At 38.9% G+C, this 19,194-nt stretch overlaps 2 protein-coding genes across 5 annotated transcripts; both read left to right on the top strand.

Annotated features, from left to right (window-relative positions):
* The first annotated feature begins 389 nt into the window (after positions 1-389).
* On the top strand, positions 390-9,258 carry LOC130136685 (protein EI24 homolog). 3 transcript variants are annotated; one of them, XR_008815465.1, is made up of 12 exons: positions 390-599; positions 766-831; positions 2,278-2,428; positions 2,996-3,048; positions 3,841-3,975; positions 4,075-4,138; positions 4,747-4,832; positions 4,913-4,995; positions 6,616-6,692; positions 7,518-7,633; positions 8,682-8,829; positions 8,955-9,258. XR_008815465.1 is itself a non-coding variant. In XM_056306788.1 (12 exons), the coding sequence occupies exons 1-11, from the start codon at positions 478-480 to the stop codon at positions 8,746-8,748; spliced, it is 1,020 nt and encodes a 339-aa protein (XP_056162763.1). In that variant the 5' UTR covers positions 391-477; the 3' UTR covers positions 8,749-8,787; positions 8,955-9,258. The 3 variants fall into 3 exon arrangements, 2 of the variants coding, with proteins under 2 accessions (XP_056162764.1, XP_056162763.1); XM_056306788.1 differs by having other exon boundaries at positions 391-599; positions 8,682-8,787; XM_056306789.1 differs by lacking the exon at positions 766-831 and having other exon boundaries at positions 8,682-8,787.
* Positions 9,259-12,462: 3,204 nt separating this feature from the next.
* LOC130136687 (zinc finger transcription factor YY1-like) lies at positions 12,463-18,975 on the top strand. Of its 2 annotated transcripts, XM_056306790.1 has the most exons (6): positions 12,464-12,770; positions 13,777-13,835; positions 14,934-15,133; positions 16,419-16,508; positions 17,684-17,827; positions 18,174-18,975. In XM_056306790.1, exons 1-6 carry the CDS (start codon positions 12,679-12,681, stop codon positions 18,714-18,716), a joined length of 1,128 nt encoding a protein of 375 aa, XP_056162765.1. In that variant the 5' UTR covers positions 12,464-12,678; the 3' UTR covers positions 18,717-18,975. The 2 variants fall into 2 exon arrangements, with proteins under 2 accessions (XP_056162766.1, XP_056162765.1); XM_056306791.1 differs by lacking the exon at positions 16,419-16,508 and having other exon boundaries at positions 12,463-12,770.
* The last annotated feature ends 219 nt before the right edge of the window (positions 18,976-19,194 follow it).

Below are 19,194 nucleotides of genomic sequence, written 5' to 3'. Positions count from 1 at the left end.
GCCGGCGAATCCAGGCCCTTATTTGAAATTAATTGGGCACTTCGAGTCTCTATTTAAGACTGATTGGGCACTTCAAACTCTTATTTGACACTATATCCACTTTGGACCCTTTTTTAAAATAATGGACTTACTTTGAGTGCTGATTTGGAATTTTCCTTATAACATATATAAGCAATAATTGACACATCACATCATTATTTGACATTTGAAAATCAAGAATTAATTATAAGTTGGATAATTTTCATTCGAATGTAATACGATGCGTGCTTCGTACATGCATATTTTCGTAAGTCCTACAGATAATCACGTATACGCAGGTGTTTTTTTTTTTATTCTTCTGTAGAAATACGAGTATTTTACCTTACACGACACGCATAAATGTATATTCCGAAATTCGGGTAATACGAGGGACTGGCATTCCTTCCGGTCGAAGTCCCTCACTGTTTCTCGAGCTCCAAGCAAACCTCGATCGCCCCCATGGAGTCCGCGAAGCCATGGACGGAGGGCGCGAGGTTGAAGACGAAGGCAGCGTTGCGCCTCTGGTTCGCTGGATTCGCGGACGCGTGCTGCCTCCACCGAGTCGTCTCCCTCTGCCTCAAGTATACCTTCCTTCCTTCTTCGTCTTTTGGCTCGTCGTTGCGGCTCTTCCGAGCTTCGCTGCTTCTCGATTGGCGTTTCTGGTTTTCCCCGGGAAATTATGGAGGAATTTGAAACTGACCCGAATGGGTTTTTCTTTTTTCGGTTGAATTCGCGCTTTGGTGGTAGGTCGAAGAAGCTTTCGATCAGGACCGGGCAGTGTTTTCTCTTGAACGGCTTCATATTCCTCGGGAGGTACTTGCTGGGTCTCTGGGAATCCTGCTTTATCAGATGAATTTGGCTTCATGTTTGACTGGGATGCCGTTTTTAGAAGTTGGGTACTACGCGGTCTCTCTGTTCAGTTGAATTTGCGATTTTGGGTTTTTTTGAGACTGTCGTTGGTGGTCTATATGTTAGAGATCAAGGAGATCAGAAGCTATGTTAGCTTGAAAGCACTTATCTTTAGTTCATTACCTCAGGACTGTGGCGTCCGTTGATTTGTCTGCAAAGCTGTGCCTTTTATGTTTCGGTCATTTCATGTCCCAGTGCCATCGGTTGGAAGATCCTTACCCGTTTGATGAAATTTTCTTAGGGGACTTCCTTTCTTTTTCATTGTTCTGAATGCAGTCAGGAAATTATAAATCAGAATGAAGTGTACTTATTCTCCAGGCATGGATGATGGTGATATTCGAACGAACTCTTTAAGCTATTGTAATTCTTTTGTGAATTGTGATGAGGTCGGTGCTGTTGCGCAAGCGGTTGTCTGTTGTGGTTCTCTCTTCCTTTTGATAGAAGTTTCTTTGGCTTCGCTTGAAATTTGTGCCTGAGGGAAAGGAGGAAAATTTCAGTGAAACTCATGATAATGGGACCACTGGAAGTACCTGTTTGTACTTAATGTTAATGAAGAGAGGGGTTCTGGTTCTCGTGGAGCACTGCCCTCCTGTCCATCCAAGTCAATTGCCACATGAGAAGTGTTATAATTTTATAAGAAAATAACTCATAATACTTGGCACGCTTTATGAGGTTATTGGCATGGTTGGCTTGTTTGCATCATCCTTTGGAGCAGCTAAAAGTTTCTCCACTGAATTAGGGTATAGTCTTGCTATGAAAGAAGGAGGGGTAAGATTGTAGGAAGACTAATCGTGGGTGTGTTGGAAACTCTTAATAAACATAATGAACGTAGCGAATTGTTAATGGGCTAAGATTTTAGGCTAACATTTGATGAAAGGACTAATTCTTTTACTATCAATTAATTTTTTTAGCAATTGCTGTTTCTCTTAAAAACTCATTTTTTTGGTGCATGAGGCAAACTTGAGCTAGAAAGGTGTAGGTAGCGCTATGAAGTGGACGACTGGAACAGTGAAAATATATATGTTTAGCTGGAAGAGCTAAAAACCTAGCATCATCTTTAGTTAGGAAACATGTGCAAAGCATGTGTTGATATTAGTTCCAAAAACTAGTTGACTCATGCTGTGAAGTGTTTTCATGGTGTTTTCATTGCATTCAGTTGTAGTTATTTTCTAGATTGTTATAATCAGTTGAATCTCTTGATTAATGTATGCGAATAACAGCTGTAATTTGTAACAATTGATATTTTTGATAGATTTTGTTTCTCAACTCTTCTAGCAATGCTCTTCCACTTCGTTCTTCAAAATTCTACATGCCGTATGTGTGAAGAAAATAATTTTGATATATTTGCAGCATCTTTGTCTTAAAATCGCTTGTCATCCCTACACTTCAGTGGATATTGCCCGAGAACTGCTCTCAGATTACTTCTCAAGATTCTTGTCCTTCTTCCAGTGTTTTGAATCTCTACTCCTTCCTACGTTTTGGACTCGTACAATTATTTTATGTAAGTATGCTCATGCCACTTGCAGTTTTTTACTTACTAAACAGATCTGCTGTTTTATGGCCTTGTGTTGGCAGGGCAGCGGACACTACCCAAAGCTATAGTGTTTTGTGGAAAAAAGGGTCGTTTGCTGTCCTTATCTGTTGCATAACTTTTGATTTCTTCCTAGCTTAGCACTCAAAGTTAATCACATTTTAGATGTTGAGTATGGATTGATTTTTGAGTAGGAAAGAAACAAATTATAAGTAATAGAATTTATTGTTTGATTTCTAGGATCCTAAGCTTGGGAAATAGTCTCGAGAGATATATAGGGCATGGAAAGTACCCTACTGACCCCTGAAAGTGCTCAATTTAAAGAGTAGTGTTATTTATTTAATTGGTGTAACCTTTGTACAGAAAAAAACTCAAGATAAGATTTTAAGATAGGTGAGTTAGCATCAGGTTTACAGAGACTCAAAGAATGGCAGGCATATCACAATAATGAGAAAGTTAATGTTTTATGTTATGAAATTTCTTATAATCTCTTATGGATTAATTAATTCTTACCTGGATGTTTTTTTTTTTTGACAGGTTTTCTGGTTCTACCCGTTGTACATATTTAGCTTCATTTTGAGCACTATATGGTATTGCCCTCACTTTCACCAAAATTTCATTCTACACTAGTTATTTTACGTCTTTTTACTCTGGTAGTCTTGTTTGTTTGATTTATGGGAATTTTCCATGAAGTAAGGATAACTTAGGCATCGTGACTAGGAAAGAAAATACTGTAAACATGTGCATATGGCCTTTCTTGTAACTTAAAAGGCAGGAGTCAACATGTTATTCTGTTATCAATGGAAACAAGGAGAAAGAAAAGATTCCTGTGATAATTTGTGGGTAAACTTGACCTAGTGCATTTCCTATTGTAACTGATGTCTTAATATTGAAAGCTAGCAAAAGCAACACGTCTTTTGTTTAGTCGATGCAAGAAAAACAAGGAATGTAAAGCTGTTCATAACTAGAAAGGTTAAAGAGACTTAATAGAATTCTTGGTGCTTGATTAGCCTTGTTGTTATGGGGATAAAATTGGTCCAGGGGAAGAAGGTGCTCCTGATGGATGCATTTCATAACCATCTTTTGTGAGGTGGTCATTGAGAGATTTAATAAATGGTCCGCTTTTATTGCTTGCATCCTAGGCCATGATAAACATGTGTCCCAGATATCAGTTTATCTGGTTGTAACTCAGTTTTGCTTTCTCGGTGTCAGTTCGCAATAAGGAGGTTTCTAGATCTACCGCTTCACTCTTACTGTGCTGTCTACACTTCTAAATTCTTTAGGACATAGAATCTTTTGTTGATTATTGTGCAATCTTTCCTAGTACTTATGATATAGGTCATGGATGAAATCTAAGATTTTGGTGGAAGATGTGAATGCAGGTACAGTGACATAGCTAAACATGGATTTGCTGCTTTGGAAGGATCTCGCTCTATATTAGAGCAACCCTCAAGCCAAAATGAGGCAGTGGCCTCGGAAAGTAAGATTGAAACAGAAAAACTAGTTGATCTTGGAGGGTATAGAACTAAACACGGTTGACTATTCTTATACTTGGCTACGGAAGTTGGCCTTTGGTATTAGTTTATCTGAAGCTAATGTGGTTTCATTTTCCTTAGGGTGATGATCGGAATTGGAGAGCAGGTGTATTCAATACTGCTTCTGACCTTCTTCTTCCTAGAGGTGAAATAAAGTCTAGATTTAATCTTGATAAGCTACATCATGGGTTAAAAAGCATTTTAATTGGACTTTGAACTATTCTAGTGATCAAACACGTTTTATAACCCACAGGTGTTGAATAGAGTGAAAGGTTTTGTTAATTGCTCAAGTGTAGTAGAATTTGACGAGGTGCCTGATTCCTGTGATGTGTACGTGTTCACAAACATCGCAGCCCAAGTGTTTACACCATTGTGGCTCCTCATGCAATGTTAGTAGAATGTTTTCCCAATAATGAGCAATTTCTGTTTTAAAGGCCCATGTCGTTGATTTATGAGGGAATCACCATAATGAAATCGGTCATGTAGATGCGATTGGAGGGGAGACTGCCCGATCTTTCACCTCTTCCATGCCTAATAAGATGAAATGTCTTAGCTATATGACTATACTGAAACTGTGATTCCAAAATAAGTCTTTTGAATGCTAGACCTTATATATTCTCTTGTTTTAAGCAGTTTTATGGGGATCTATTTTCTGCTGCTTTGTTGCCTTAACAACCGCATCTTTCAGTTTCTTTTCATACACCATTTGTATGAATGCCTGACAAGCTGAGAAGTTGTTACTGCACCTTGCAGGTTTATGCTCTAGGATTTGTTCCCTATATTGGAAAGCCGCTTAATTTTTTGCTGCTCTCCTGGATGTATGCTTATTACTGTTTCGAGTATGTAATCCTCTCAATGTATTTAATTGGGTTACACATTCTGCTCGCATTTTTCCTTCTTTTTATATGGAACTTTGTAGGTACAAATGGAACTTTACTGAAGTTAGTCTGGACAAGAGGCTGGACTTTTTTGAATCCAATTGGGCATTCTTTGCTGGCTTTGGTAATGCAACTTCTGATCATGATACTTAATATGATCCATTGCGGCCTCAGTGTGTGTGTGTGTGTGTGTGGGGTGTGCGTGTGTGAATGCAACTTCTGATCATGATACTTAATATGATCCATCGCGGCCTCAGTGCGCGCGCGCGCAAATGCAATTTCTGATCATGATACTTAATATGATCCATTGCGGCCTCAGTGTGTGTGTGTGTGTCAAAAACTTATTCACCATGGTTTATGTGGGATCCACAAATCCAAGAGTATCTGCAGTGGCTTTTTATTGTTTCTTGCTCCTGCAATGGATGTGCTAATTTTTTTTATGGCGTACACGCACATGGGGGTTAGAAAAATATGCTATTTCTTATGTTACACACTTTTTCATCATCGTCTTGACATTATCTACATATGAATAGAAAAGTAGTTTCATATGCTTTCTTTTAATAGCAAAGGATGTGCTGATATATCTGACACAAGTAATAAAAGTGAATGTTTGAGTATAATCCCTAAATAATGCTCTTTTCATGTCCTTTGTATGGTTTCTTTTTTCCCAGAAATAGTCTATAGGAGACTGGCAGTCAAGTTTGGTGATCTGCATGGAAAAGTATGAAATGTAAACTGGAGCCTAGAACTTGAGTCAAGGGACTACTGGTTGAAGTTAAGTGATAATATGAAGAGTTGACTTTAATGATGCTCTTCTATTTTATCTGGAAGAGAAGGATTAGATTAGCTTGATCTTCCTAAATTACTGATTTACGAAATTTTATTAATCTGATGGGAGCTGGTAAAGATATGTCATTCTAAACTATGATATTCTATCTACAAAGACAATACAAGAAAATTAGCATACAGTTCTTCAACTTGTATGCTATCATAGTTTAAAATTGACTTTATTGCTCTGAGGTAACTTATATTTAGAATGAGTTAATAGATTTTTCTAATGTTGACTAAATAGAATATGTCCTGTTTGAATAAGCGAGATGAGCTTTCCTATTGTAAGGAGTCATTTTGATCACTACATTGGATTACCTTTTCCGTATCAGCTTTAAGAATTTCATATGAAATGACAAACTGGGTTATGTTTATCTACAGAGAGTTCAATTGAATTTTGTATACCTGTTAGGTAAAATTGAAACAATCGCAAGAAACTAAAACTGGGTCAAAGTTTGTCTTCTTAAATTTGTCAACTTGCGGTGAATGTTAAATTATGTGGCTTGTAAAAAAAACACATGCATTGTTGATCTCTTATAACAGACTTTTTGAGTCACGGCATGCTTGTCCCTCGTTTTGACTGAATCTTCTAAATCAACGTGCGGGTTATAATGGTGTCTCCCAGCATATCATGTTGGAAAATGGTTCATATGTTTCTTTGAAGCACATATGATTCTTTTTTCTTCCAGAGATGGCATTATATTTAGTGTTATTATGTTTTAATTCCATGTGGAGATTCAACGCCTATGTACTTCTAGGAGAATGTTAAAATGAGATTTAATTTCAAGGCATAATCTAATTCTGATTGGGAGCTAGTGAGCCACTTTATTTGCTGGTTGTGAGCATGTCTAAAATGCAGTTTACTCGGTGGCAAGTCAATCTATTTATTCAATAGATTTGCTTAAATTCCTTACAGGAAACCCCTGCGTTCTGGCTATTTTCTTTTTCTCACCTCTAGTGGGATATGGTGTCATGGCTATACTTTTTCCACTGGTATGTCTTTGCCTTTTCCTCTATTGCCTTTAATGTGTGCATATAATGCTAGAAGCATTTATAATAGTTAAAGCTCTTTTTGTTTGCTGGTTGATTAAAAATTTAGTCAATTTTCAGCAATTGTCTCGAGCACTTGTGATGTAGTTTCATTTTAAGTGTGAAATGATATACTCACACTTTATTTCAAACCCCTGGTCAAGTCTTTTCCTTAGTTAACAAATTTCTGCCCCTAAATTCGTGCTTATCATCCGCTTTGGCTGTTCGCTGCTAAACATCTATATAATTCTTTATCCGAATCATGCTTAACTCAGGTCTAGCTGCGCTAGATCAGCATTAATTGTAAAATTTCCTAAATGGTGCTTATGTGCTATAATAGATGTCATAAATGCTGAATTGGACTCCAAGTTTAAAGCTTTGTCTCATTAACATGGAAACATAATAAATTTAAAGTAGGTCAGAGACCAAAAAACATACAAGAAGATAGCAAACCCTTATGTTTCCCTGGGCAAGCAGCCTGTTGATGCTGCTAGATATCAGAATAGGCGTTCCAGCATCTGAAGGAAAGTAGATATGCTGGTATTCTGTCATTGAACCGATTGTACAGAGGAGTGCGGCCACATATTCTTCTTAGGCATCCCATTTAGTGTAGAGTATGTACTTCAACATTTAGTTGTTTTATTGTCTTCAGAAGAAATTGCCAAATCAGCAGATGACACATGGTTCTTCATACTTTTCTTTAATATAACCGTGCTTACTTCTCTTTGCTGAATGATCAGATTGGTTTGATTCATTCGCATTCTCTATACTAATAAATGCGTCTTTCAGTTTGTGTTGACAGCTACCAGCTCAAGGGCTGAGCAAGCTATATTTTCTGAAAGAAGAAAGCAGAGAGATGCTGGATTCGGAAGGCTTCCAATATTTTATGTAGCCAATACTTTGTCGTAAGATTCCTCTGTGTCTATTCAATTTCTTAGACAAGCAGCACCTTTTTTTTTGGGTATGACGTGAGTATGGATTTTAGCAGCAATAGGATATCCAGATTTGGATGAATTACCTTCACTTATCGATTGCTTTGCAACTGTGAACATAACGGCAATTCTTGGCTGTTCAATTTGACAATCTTATAATTGAAACTTAAGTCTCCGCCTAGGTTTTGTGTATCATTTTATCTCTGTGGATGTTTGCTGTTGATCTTGTGAGACACATTTAGGAAGTTTTTATCATTTTCTACTGTAGTTTCATGACATTGTAGAGATAGTAGTACTAGAACTCTCTTGATGCTTAGAGAATTGTATTTTGGCTTGACAAAGTAGCTAATGCTGTTTCAAATGCTGACAATGCTAAAAACAGCAACCAAGTGTTATCCCACCAATCTGGATTGGGTACGTGGATCCACTTACATTCTCTCTGTTTCATGCTAATTTTTCAATTGAGATCCAAATATTCAAAATCTTTATGTCGAGTCTACTTCCATATGTTTTAAAATCTCTCCTCATCCCTTTTAAATCTACATCCCTATGATAGAACCGCATCTAAACACTGTTGTTCTTCATTGTGGGACCCACCTCAGAAGAACTTGTCATCTTATTTCTAGTTGAGGCCACACAAACTTTTCCTCGAAAGCCTTTCCTTTTTTTTTTTAAAATGCTTTTCAGTCTTTAGTGCCCCCGCATTGATCTAAGTAGTCATATCTGCTATCCCTATCTCGCGCACATGTTGGGAATATTTTCAAGTGATATTTCATGCGAAAAAGCATTCTTGGCCTTGCACGCATGTTTTAGGGTGATATTATGCAGAATTGTTTTAAGTACAGTATGATCCAGCTTAATTTTTTCTGTGAAACAGTGTAGAATAAGGATATGGGGTTGATCTAAATATTATCAAATTCCTTGTCAGGATTTGGTGATTTTGCGGATACATTGACATGTCCTGTATCTCTACTTTAAATCTTCGCGATGCTACTATTTATGTTTCACTCTAATTCTGTAGGATGTGGGTCTTGGGTCTTTTCTCTTCGGAATCTCGGGAGCAAGTACGAGAAAAGAAGATGCACTAGAAAGCTTTGATCACTGCAGACATAATTGTAGCCTGCAAGGTACTTGCTTATTACCCATGAACCCTCTCAGCTCTTGCACAGGTGATTCATTAACAAAGTTATCTGGTCATGACGGTGGTTATGGTGTTGTTATTGCTCTATTTTGATTCAATAGACTGCGCCCTACAACGATATATGTTGACAGTAACACGTGTGCTTCCGTACAGGAGGTCAAGGTATCGACAATCATCTGACGCATCTGATGCTAAGAAGTCTGTACATATTCATTACAAAATCCTGCAGCATAACATTTCCATGAAAGGCATATTTGTTAATGAACCGGGTGGTCCACAACGACGCTGTTGTGTTCGTCTGCTATTAACAAGTTTGTAAAGCACTCATCTGTAAATTCTTGCCGACACGTGAAATTCCCTGGTGAAGGTCGACATGTTGACTCTTACTTTTCATCCTTTGAATTGTACATAGCAACATATCTTTGTTAAGTTGCAATAGACTGTACAGCTTTTCTAATTTTGTCCTGATTTCGTGGTACTATTTGCTGGAAGGATCCTCAGTATCTGTGCTCTAGTTGGTGTAAAAGGCGGTTCCCCTTGTATTTGTACCTGGTGAGAAATTGATCACCAGTTGATCTAACGCTTAGGGAAGCTAGCATAGAAAGAACTCCATCATACATATGAAATACCAAAGGAAGCAATGCAGAATTCTGATGTAGATTGTCCGTGACTAGTAAAATAGTAATTTGTAACTAGCGGTAGTAATATGGGGGAGGTTATGCGGCGTTAAAGCCGTCGCCGGGACGCTTGGCGAGCATTTCCGACGTTTCCCATGACCCACATGTACCTTTAGCTCAAGAAAGAAAATTACACCGCCCTCAAAGACTAAAATCCCTACACCTTAGTCCCCAAGACAAACGAGGCCCCTCTTTCTCTGTCACACTCTCTCCTTGCAAAAGTCTTGGTTGTCGTGTGTCCTCAATGGATCTTGTCGATGGTGCAGAATCAGATGAGCAGAGGGATGCCCTCGTGTGCGTGGTTCAGAGCTCAAGGTGGCGTCGAGCTCTTCAATGGCGAGGCGTGACACCGTTGTCAAGCGCTCGTGGTAGAGAATGACAAAGATTAAGTCATGAGAGAGAGAGAGAGAGAGAGAGAGAGAGAGAGAGAGAGAGAGAGAGAGAGAGAGAGATAGGCGTGAGATCAAGCTGAGATGGCGGCGGCTTCGGTTTGGAGTGGGCAAAGCGGCGGCGGCGGCGGCTTCGCGGAGGCAGCCGCTGTGGTGTAGACGTGTTGATGGGTGCCAAAGTGGTGAGGGAGAGAGAAGGAAGCGTGGTTGGGTAAGAAAGAAATGCTACTTTTTTTTACACTAGCGCGGCTCGATAGCAGCGTAATCTCTCCCCAGTAAAATTGAAGCCACGGGCCAATCGTTGAGCCAGTAATATCTTAGTAACTTATCGATAAACATTTGGATTTACCAATTTCCAATTAATCAGTAACTTTATCAAACTTTCATTTCATTTTCACCATTGACTAACAAAATTTACCAGTATTATTCATTTGAAGCTGCACAAAGTAACTCACAACCACATTTGCCAATTTGCAGTTTGGTTTGTACGACCATTGAAATTTACCGGTGAATATTGGAACCGACCAATATTGATTACATCAAGCTGCTGTATACGTTTGAGGGAGTTTTACCAACATGTAGTTACTAACAATTGAGTCTACTAACGAGTATCGAATTTACCCTCGTATCATTGATATTAAGCTACTTACTGTAATATATTCGAAAAAAGTTACCCAACACTCTGATTTGCCAATTTGTACTTGACTAGCAATTGACATTCTTTCACCTTCCAGAACTTTAGTTGCATGTTGCTTGATCTGATTTTGCAACTTACCAACTCAAACATTAGCTTAACAATCAACCATTGTTTAGTAAATTTTACAACCCGCCGAATATCAGTTTTCGGCCGCTGCGAGTGCGCTCTTATCCTCCACAAGAGGCGCGCGGAATCGCCCCCAGCCCCGAGCGATACAACAGCATCCTTTACACCAGCAGCATTCCCTCGCTTGTCGCTGGTTTTTATTTTCGAGCGAACAATTTTGAGAAAAATTGGCAAGGGGTTTTAGCATTTCTGAAAGGTTCCGGGGTTACGATGAACTTTTTTCTTCCGAAATCGCCAACCACAATTTTTTTTTTCAGATTCCGGCCCTGCCCTGGCCTGGCCGCTGCTCATCTCCTCCAAGGTTGTAGATCCGGGTCGCCGGTGAAGCTCCGCCCGAGGTCGTGCGAGGCCGGTTGATGATGGCGGAGAATCAAATTCCTAATCAAAAGACTATATCAAGAATTACTAACCAAACGCTATTTGCTTTGAGCAAATACATTTTAAGCCAATCAACTATGGGGAAAGACGAAAGAAAATGAAACCGAGTGGTTAACGACTTGATTTCGATACGATACATTTCTTGTTAAATCACGGATCTCCTGTTCAAAATAACCTTAGGCCACCATTGCCAGCAATGCATGTGAACGGAATAATTAATGTCCCAAGGTGGCCTTTAATGGAATCGGAAAATTTAGACATTATGTACCTACTTATCTTTCTATCCTATAAAGCAAGTTGTCGAATTTGGCGTCGTACGCGTATTTACGAAAATGTCCATGTTTTTCCTATCATTCATTATTTTGTTCGAATCCTTTATTAATGTAAATCAAACTATCATCACCCGTAGAAACGATCGAAATAGTTAGAAAAAGGGAAAAATGACACTATAAGTGTCATAACATTCGTACGATACTCACTTTAGTACCAAAACTTTTTGCCAGATCATTTAAGTACCAAATCAGAGAAAAAACGATCATCTATGTGTTTTTTGTGGTTTTTATGAAAAAAAAATATCCGACATGGAAGACGAGTGACCTTTCTATACCTAAACGACGTCGCACCCCTCAAATGGAATAACTCTGTCATTAAGACAAATCCCTCTCTCTATAGACTTGGAATCTCCCTCTCTGTGTTGATTGAGAATCTCTCTCTTGTCGTTGTTTGCACTCTCGCTCGCTTGCTCGCGCGCTGTCTCTCTCTCTCTCTCACTAGTGACTCAATCAATCGACGGCATCCTCTCTTACTCACTCACTCAATCGGCGCAAGGAAAAAAAATTAAGGCTCGGTGCTTGAAGGAAAAAAAAAATTAGGGCATGATGTTAGAGGAAGGAATGACACAACAGGGAAAAGGTGAGTGATTTGGTGGTAATACTCTACTTTCTTCTTGGCTTTGTTGGCACGAACTTGAGCCGCTTGTGGTTACTCTCTTCTCCATCGCTAGATTCAGCTCTTAATTTTGCCCTTAAATCATCGGTCTGAATTAGGGTTTGGAGTAAAGGGAGAAATTGAACGATCTATCCTCGAATTCCCATTAAATCTAGGGCTTTTCATGCGCAGCGGCATGGTTTTAGGGCTTTTTCCGTTGAATTTTGGCTAGATTTCTGGCAACTTCGTCCGTCGGAAAAAATGGTAAAACATTACAACGTCGCATTTTCGGTATCCCAAATCGAAGTTGACAGTGGTACTAAAGTGATTCGCCGATAATTTCCGGCATAAATTGGGTGAAAGTTATGGCACCCGCAATATCTTTTGCCTAAAAAAAAATACAAACCACTTGTCCACTAATTCAAAAAATATATAACTCAATCGCATATTAACTATTTAAATTTCACAATTTTAATGGTTACTGGGCTCCTCCGGTGAACAAACCAACCTTAAGCTTTCCGACAGTCTCTCTCTCTCTCTCTCTATCTCTTCCCTTAATTCGCGTCGATGTCGTCGTCGTCGTCCCGATCGCGATTTTCCCGAAACCCTAGTTCTTGAACTGCTCGGATTTCGATTGGTGATATGGAGGTGTAGCGAAGCGACGGAGCGAGCGCAATCCGAAGATGGAGTCCCATTACGCCCACCACAACAGCATCTTCGACCGGCGCCCCTTCCTCAAGGCCAAGACCCCCGCCGTCAAGTGGGTCAAGCAATGGTATACTCGCTCTCCTTCTCTCGCTCTGTCATCGTTTGATGATTTGGGTGCTCTCTTTTTCAATCGATCTGCGGTTTTTGAGGCCCAATTTGTGATTTTTTTTGGTCGCTTGGATTGTGCTGCCTGGAAGGAGGATTTGGGATTTGTGCTGTTCTACGTACTCGTCGTAGGAATTTGGCGGTAAATCTCGTGCGGTATTGTCGAATTATCGATTTCGTTATATAGGCCGTGTAGTGAGCATGAATCTCGAGTTCCTGGGTCAATCTGAGTGAGGTGGCAGGTGAAAAAATTTCGGATTTTAGTTGTTGCTTCCGTGACTTGGGAATGATTGTTCGGGCCGGGGAAAGTTGTCTAGCAATTTGGTGAGAGAGAGTTGGAAAGAGCTCTCTTTTGCAACGTTTAATGTCTGAGGACTATATTGCTCGTGTTATGTAGATTATGCATATGGTTATTTCAGTTATCGAATATTCTTAATGATTGAGTTTGGATCATTGCTCTGCATTTTGTAAACTCTTGATGTAAGTTTTGTTTTCATGTATGGGTCTGTCGACTTGCCACTTTTGGCGGAATGGAGTTTTTTTAAAGTCCCGCAGGGATTTTCATGCCAACGGACGAAAGTGCTTTTGTACTTCTATGTAGTCCAGGCGTTCATCATCGGATTGAATCTTTTTTATGCTATATGTTTCAATCCTCGCAGATGTGTATGAAAATATTAACCTATTGGCATTGAGAGTCATAGCATTAGAAGTGTCTAATTGGATTCTTATTAAGCTTGGCTTCTCGAGTTTGCTTGTTTTACGAGGGATTCCTTTTACAAATTTCTAACTGTTAATCACGTGGTTGGCGGTGGGTGGATTGAGTTTAGTACCACAAGTTTTTTTGACAAAAATTGAAGGCCTTTTCTTTTTGTGCCCTTTTATTGTATGTTGATGGTTCTGAATGCTGCATTTTACCACCTTATTGTGTGAATTGAGCTTTATATATGACGTAGTGCATTTCTTCTTAGGGTGCCACAAGATGTTGTAGCGACTGGCGGGAAGTGCTATCTCTTGAAATGGGTTTCAGGTGACTTGCACTGCATTTGAAACTTTTAATGTCTGAATTTTTTTTTATTAACCCGTTATAATTTGGAATGGCAGTGGGATTGGCTTTCTTAATAGTTTTAAGGCATTCAATAAGCCATATTAAATTTCCTGACCTGTTGAAAGTAATTTTTTTTTTATGTTATAGAAATTTGAGGTGATTTTAAATGTTAATATTTATATGTTTCTAGAAATTGTGGGTGTTGAGTGTACGAAAGAAGTGTCATGTTTAATGTGGAAAGCCAAAAGCCGAATTAAAACTCCTTTGTCAAAAGGTAGGCAGAAACATGGGATGTTTGGGGAAATCACTAATTCAGATGAGGCGTAAAAGGACCAAGCTGGCTTCAAGTAACTGGAAGAATAGGTGTACGTGAATATTCAATTTTCTTCACTGAGGATTCTTTGCAGGGTACATGTTGGTTCCACGAGATTTGCTAATTGCATTTAAATGTTAATGTAGTTGAAAATTTTCTCCAATATCATAGTAACCAGTAGTTAAGTCCGGTTTGTTTACTCCTATAAGCTGGCTTAGTTTCATGGAGGCTGTCGTGATGGTAACTGTGGAGTTACCTTGTAGAGTTCTTGAATGAGAATATGCCTTTTTTTTTCTTTGTGTGGTTTACTGGAAGATGGGGAAAGAAACTCATGAATTTTCAATTGAGCATTACTAGACGAATCTCTTTGCTGATAAGCCATCCATGGCAATTGGATCTGGAAGCAGGTGGTTTATTTGCAACTAAAGCTTGTCTGTTTTTTGGATAGCTACTTTAGGGAAGTTCTTGGAAATGGGGCCATTATTAAATCAATGGGAAGTTTTTGGAGCTCTAGTTTTATGCTCGAATTTCATTAGACAATTTGAAGTTCATCAAAACTCTGCATTGATTATATACTCTCTAATTAGAGTGTTCCTCTCCTTTCTCTTTTTCACTTGTGTTTCCTTCTTTATTTCTCTTTTGTGTAGCTTAAGTATACCTCCTTATTCTGAAATCGTTTCTTTTTTTTTGCATTACCATTACTTACAAAAAAAGAACGAAAAGAACTTTTAAGCATGGGCTCAAGTTTCTTTATGTCTCACATGTAGAGAGCACGTTGAAGGCCTTGAATGAGAAGGAAAAGGAGCCAAAGGAGCCAGAACCAGAGCCAGAGCCAACTACTGAAGTACTTTTCCTCTGCAGCTATGAAGGATGTGGAAAAACCTTTATTGATGCTGGTGCTTTGAGAAAGCATTCTCACATCCATGGAGAAAGACAGTATGTGTGTCACTATGAGGGATGCGGAAAGGTAGCATGCCTTGTGTTTTGTGCTTGATCATCTTATATCATCTCAATGTTGTTATTTTTTTCCTCTATTTAGCTAATGTCTACCTGTTATCTTAGATTTTATTGTCTTTTCAGGGACAGTCAATAATATTGTGTGATATTTTAACCATATGGTGGTGACTGCAGAATGGCTTGGATAATATTTTAAGCAATTACGATGTGACTTCTCTCATAGTTTTTGTTTCAATTGCCAGCATGCATTTTACTAATTTTAATGGCTCTCAACTTTAGTTTATACACGGCCTTACGGAGATTACTTAAAAAATAAAAAAAAACCTGGGGCTTGCCCTGTCTGCTGTTTATTTAATTTTTATGAACAACTTTAAGCTTACTTGTTGATATTGCCACATAGGTGCATTGGAAGATCAATCCGCAGTCATAGTTCTGGTTGGCTTGGCGGTAAATAGGTTTAAATTACGTGTTTGAAATCAAATGTCATCTATGGATCCAAATGCCTGATATTCGGGGTTTATGACTAATGTGTAAGATTGATGCATGTGATTTTGTCTGAGTGCCGAGGGGCCTTCAGTCAATTGTCAATTGATCAGTTTTGCCATTTTACTAACTCTTAGGTCGTGTCTGATGGACCTTGCCAGGGATGTCCAGCTGTCCACTAGCTCTCTCTGTCTCTGTCTCTGTCTCTCTCTATCTCTCTGTCTCTCTGTCTCTCTCTCTCTCTCTCTCTCACGTGCGCGCACATGCACAAAAACGGCACCCTTTCGTTGGTTGCTGACCAGAGCAAAGATCAGCCACTGGTCAGCGACCACCAATGCTAACTGTGACTGGTAGCGGACAAGAGATGGGTTAGCAACTAGTTTCCAGCATCTGGTTTTTTGGGTTGGTCTCCCTTCACTTAATAATTTTTGTTTTTTGAGTTAAATTTCAGTTCACGTGCAGCTTTTCTGTCTTATTCCCTGTTTGTCCATTCCCTTTGCGGTTCTTTGGGGTTAAAGTATCCAACATCACTTGTTCCTGGGTTTGTTTGGCCTTATATTGATGTTTTGTCTCTTTACCCAGTAATTTAAGTTTATGGATTGGACCTTCTACCTGAACTTACAAAATATGAAAATCGTTTCTCTGCCAGCCTTGCAGGCATATCCTTATCAATTGCTAATGAACTCTCAAAGTTTTAGACGGAGTGTTTGTTGGTAGTTGTTTGTGTTTTGTTTTGTGGTCAAAAGTTATTTTCCTTTTTTGTCTCCTTAGGTATGCACTGCATGCTGATTGTTCCTTTGCTTGTATTGCAGAAATTTTTGGATAGTTCGAAATTAAAAAGGCACTTTCTTATTCACACTGGGGAAAGAGATTTTGTATGTCCTTATGAAGGCTGTGGTAAGGTGGTCAATCAATCTGCCCCCCCTGAATCTAATTTCTAGGCTTTGCTGGGTTTGTTTATCTTTATTCACTTGTTGGCATTTATTTTTTGTATGAGATGGTGTCTCAATTTTCTATAGTGGTGTAGCCAGAATTGTAGTTCCCAACTAGGTCCTGACTAGAATTCTATAGGGCTAAGACTGAGTAAGAGATTTTTACTCCTCTGAGATGGTTTAATCCTCTTTCCATTACTTGTTGAGAATCATCTGACCCAAAAATATAGAAGTTGACAATCATATTGAGGTTGGTTTGTTATTATATCAAGATGCACGAATTATTTTAAGCAATTTTTCGCTCTTGTACTTTGACACGTTTTCTAATCAAGTCCCTGAATATTTAATTTGTTAAGTTAAAATCTACCATCACAAAATTTCTAATCAAGTCTCCTGACACTGAATCCAATCTAATTCAACTAACATGTTCATTTAATGATGACAGTGTGTATACATGTGTGGAAAAATTTGACCAATGTAAACAATGTCAGGGTATGATGTGGATAAAGTTTAGCCCATGTGGACAACTGCGTGGATATCCACATTGGTAAGATTTTGTCCACGTCACACTACAAAGTCGTTTGATGGCCACGTCAGTTGGATTTGGCCAAATGTGCTGTCAGAGGAATTTCATTAGATAATTTATGAAAGTAGAAGCGGAAGAACTAGATTAAACGGATTAAAAGTGCAGGGAATTGATTAGAGAAAGCATGAAGTTACAAGGATGAAAAGTAGAATTTTTTTAATTTTAAATACTCTATTTAGTATAGTAAGTGCTGATATATTTTGTAGTCCACTTTCATAACTTATTCACTGCGACTCTAATTCCTTTCTTGCTTTCCTTTCTACATCATAAGTTTGACTGATCTGATTGTGAGGATTTAGATCATAATCGGTTACAGATAATAATTTAGTACTTAAAACCAAAAGACATTTAACACCTAAGAATTTTGTGAGTAATCGGCATAAGAAAGGCTAATTTTTCATGCAGGATATTGACCTGTTGACATGAATAATTAGCACACTGGTGGATGTGATAAACAATATGCTGTAATTCAATCTACCTATTCTGGACATGCCACATATGCTTGTAGTTATTATTTGTTTGGACCACTTGTTATTTGATAGTTCACTTGTTATTTCAGGCATTTTCCCTGGATTTCAACCTGAGGTCCCACATGAAAACACACTCTCAAGAGAACTATCATATTTGCCCATACTCGGATTGTGGAAAGAGATATGCTCACGAGTACAAGCTTAAGAACCACATTGCATCGCAGCATGAAAAGGTTGGTCTTGCTTTCTGAATATTGTGTTACTACTGAAATGAAGGATGCTTGGGGAGCCAGGCATCTGAGCAGTTTGAGATTGGGTTCCACATTATGATTTTCAGTTTCTACGCCATGTGTAATACATGATTATTGCCTGAGTCGCTAAGTTGATTAGTTAAGCACGATTCAAAAGGAAATTAACTTGCAAAGTGGGAGTTCTTCATTTTTCTGATAAATATTGGTCAACTTGGAAACATTGGGAAATCTAGGTTTTGATTACATGCTAGGGGCTATTTTAGTTCTGACTGTCATTGATTTAATTGACTTTGAATCTGTGACTTTGACTTTCTACCTAATTCCACAGAATGCGGCAGTTGAGGTGACGAAGTACACACCACCTCCAGAGAAGATCACTACTAAGGCTTCTAAGCCTTCCAGCGGAGCTTATGGGTCGGCATCATCTGACCGCCCTTATGCTTGTCCGTATGAAACGTGTGACAAGGCTTATATTCATGAGTACAAGCTCAAACTTCACTTGAGAAGAGAGCATCCCGAGTACATGGCTGATGAGAATGCTGAGAATGCCACACGCAATGTAGATCATGAAATGGACGAAGCTAGTGATCAAGATAACTACAGCAGAAAGCGCGCCAACGGGAAAAGCCAGAAACAAAGCAGACAGAAACCGAACTTGAAGACGCCCCCAGCAAAGTCCGCTAAGAGGAAGGGTGCCGCCAGCCCTACTCCCGTAGCTTTGAATGTGGTGAAGAAACCGTGGCCAGTTAAAGAAGATATATACGAGGAAGAAGATAGTGAAGAGACGGAAGAGGACCAAGAGAATGTGGAGGGATGGAGATATGCAGAAAACAACGAGGACGACGATGAAGAGACCGAGTATGAAGACTAGCGAGCTATCTGCAGCAACATATGTATTTAAGAGGAAGGATTGGGTTGATGAAGGGACAAGGATTTCAAGATTAGACCTGGAGGATGCTGCCATTAGCTCCACTGTGAAGCTTGATTGCTCTTTCTCTCCATTACTCGCGGTTCCTTAATGAGCCGCATTCATGTGTCAAAACAAATCTGCAGCAGCATTGTTGTTGGAATTTTTCGACTTAAATGGATAGTTATAGATCCCTAATCATGAAACCCATCTAATGGCCAAACTGAACTTATGTCCATCAGCAAAAATCGTTTTTGTAGACGGTCCAAGGGGTAGTTCTAAATTAAATGAAAGCAAGGGTGGATTTCGTATTGAGAGTATAGGGAATAAAGGTGCTATCATTTCAATAAAAGAATGGGTATTTGCTCTACTCTGAAATTTGTTCGACACCGGTTCTTAAATTTGAAACTAGATACGGCCCTCTAAGTTCTGAATCAAATGA

This window comes from Syzygium oleosum, unplaced genomic scaffold, assembly GCF_021117445.2.
Source record: "Syzygium oleosum isolate NSW1041296 unplaced genomic scaffold, Sole_v2.1 Sole_v2.47, whole genome shotgun sequence".
NCBI lineage: Eukaryota > Viridiplantae > Streptophyta > Magnoliopsida > Myrtales > Myrtaceae > Syzygium > Syzygium oleosum.
This window is presented reverse-complemented; position numbering and strand designations above follow the sequence as displayed.

Excerpts from the sequence above, each read along its gene's own strand:
- LOC130136685 (XM_056306788.1), top strand. The coding sequence starts at position 478 with ATGGAGTCCGCGAAGCCATGGACGGAGGGCGCGAGGTTGAAGACGAAG. Across the intron at positions 3,976-4,074 it reads AAACTAGTTGATCTTGGAGG|GGTGATGATCGGAATTGGAG; the intron begins GTATAGAACTAA and ends CATTTTCCTTAG. Across the intron at positions 7,634-8,681 it reads TATGTAGCCAATACTTTGTC|GATGTGGGTCTTGGGTCTTT; the intron begins GTAAGATTCCTC and ends CTAATTCTGTAG.
- LOC130136687 (XM_056306790.1), top strand. The coding sequence starts at position 12,679 with ATGGAGTCCCATTACGCCCACCACAACAGCATCTTCGACCGGCGCCCC. Across the intron at positions 12,771-13,776 it reads GTCAAGTGGGTCAAGCAATG|GGTGCCACAAGATGTTGTAG; the intron begins GTATACTCGCTC and ends ATTTCTTCTTAG. Across the intron at positions 17,828-18,173 it reads TTGCATCGCAGCATGAAAAG|AATGCGGCAGTTGAGGTGAC; the intron begins GTTGGTCTTGCT and ends CTAATTCCACAG.